This window comes from Triticum dicoccoides, chromosome 7A (genome assembly GCF_002162155.2).
Source record: "Triticum dicoccoides isolate Atlit2015 ecotype Zavitan chromosome 7A, WEW_v2.0, whole genome shotgun sequence".
NCBI lineage: Eukaryota > Viridiplantae > Streptophyta > Magnoliopsida > Poales > Poaceae > Triticum > Triticum dicoccoides.
Window position 1 is genome coordinate 602,620,707 of NC_041392.1, and position 1,919 is coordinate 602,622,625.

At 54.4% G+C, this 1,919-nt stretch overlaps 1 protein-coding gene across 1 annotated transcript; it reads left to right on the forward strand.

Moving 5' to 3' along the window:
* Positions 1–1,710, forward strand: LOC119331152. Its single transcript, XM_037604327.1, has 4 exons — positions 1–669; positions 761–845; positions 1,021–1,148; positions 1,223–1,710. Exons 1-4 carry the CDS (start codon positions 316–318, stop codon positions 1,445–1,447), a joined length of 792 nt encoding a protein of 263 aa, XP_037460224.1. The 5' UTR covers positions 1–315; the 3' UTR covers positions 1,448–1,710.
* Positions 1,711–1,919: the final 209 nt, after the last annotated feature.

Consider the following 1,919-nt stretch of genomic DNA (forward strand, 5'->3'; position numbering starts at 1 on the left):
GGAAGACGACGACGACGACGACACGAGGCCGCCAGATCATCGCCCCGAGCGCGGAAGTATCTCCATCCCTTTCACCAACCGGCCGGACGGGATGCACGGCGCGGGAAAGGGGGGACTCTCTTCGTCCCCCGCCAACGTGGGCTCGTCGGCCCGCAACCCGACGAGCGAGAGCCGTCGCCGTCGCCGTCGCCCTCCGCGTCCGCACCCGACACGGTGCGCCGAACGTGGCGCCCCACTTGTGGCGCTCCCTCGCTCGCGGCTGCCTACTTAGCCACCAGCTCCGCGCCGTTGAAGGGTTGAATCGAAGCGGCAGTGATGATGAGGCCCAGACCCTTCGGTTCCGGTGTGGCGTCGGCGGCCGCGGCCGAGGCTTCGGTGGGCGCGGGGTGCCGCGGAGGCTGGGCGTGGAGGCCGAGGCCGAGGGCGCGGCCGGGGCAGCGCGTGAGGGTCAGGGGGGAGCCTGGCCCCCACGCGGCCGCGGCGGCGGCGGCGAGCGCCGTGCACGCGGAGCCCGACCACGGCGTGCGGTCCCGCCCGTTTGGGCTGCCCCGCGCGGGATTCGGGTCGGACCTGGAGGCGGGCATCGAGAAGGTCATCTACGCTTGCCGCTTCATGGCCTTCCTCGGCATCGCCGGATCTCTCGCCGGATCGGTCCTCTGCTTCCTCAAGGTGCTTTTCCTGCTTGATTCATCGGCCTGCCAAGTCCATCTCCGTGTCTCCCGATCTGATTTTTAACCCGTGCACTTGGTTGGTCACCCAGGGCTGCACTTTTGTGATGGACGCCTTCGTGGAATACTACTTGCGCGGTGATGCAAAGGTGGTGCTCATGCTGATTGAAGCCATAGGTAACCAAACTGTCTCATCTCATTAATCTTTGCACAATCCACCACCAGTACCTTCAAGTTCACCACTGGCATAAGTTTTACATGTTGGCACAATTGTCACCAGTTTTACATATACATACCATCAGTTTATATAGTTGTGATGCCTGACCATTGTGCATTACTTGTCTCACCTCAGATATGTATCTCATCGGCACGGTCATGTTTGTCTTCGGGACGGGCCTGTACGAGCTGTTCATCAGTAACATGGACATCGCAAAACAGTCCCATGACCGCTCCAGCCTCTTTGGCTTGTTCAAGCTTCCGGTTGGTCTCCTCTCAATTATCATAGAGATAATGTGGTCGATTCAGTGTCCTTATATCTCTGATTCTGTCGGCAGGAACGGCCCAAGTGGCTGGAAATCCGCTCGGTGAGTGACCTCAAGACAAAGCTGGGTCATGTAATCGTCCTGGTTCTGCTGGTTGGCATCTCCGAGAAGAGCAAGAGGGTGACCATCACGTCGTGTACTGACCTCTTCTGCTTCGCTGGATCTATCTTCCTCTCTTCAGGTTGCCTCTACCTACTATCCAAGCTCGGTAGCACCAAAGGAGGGAGTCATGCCTGAAACAGAAAATCTTCTTCATAAGAGATAGATCTGTTGTGTGTCCTTTTCAGCACTTCAGGTTGTGTATGCCTCATGTACTGCTTGTATGGATTGACATTAGGCACTATATAGTGGTATATAGAGATGTACATCGTCTGATATTGTAACTTGCTGCTAGATGGTGTCCATGATCAATTACAGATATGTTGTGCCATGAACTGATTGGTCTGTCATGATTTATGTTGACTTCACAAATGGAGAACTCGACTACTTAATTAGTTTTACATCAGAAGGAACCTCTTGTTACATTTTCTGTTGTGTTCTGCAAAATACTGGAATTAGTCGTCTGCTTTTAAATCATCATCTGTATTATCGCTTGGCGTTGAAATCATTAGCAGGTCAACACATATGTTTCTCCTTGGTCTTCCTAACACAGTAATATGGAAGTGCTCCTACATACTCACTTCTTGCATTTTGATGTACGGATGGTGCT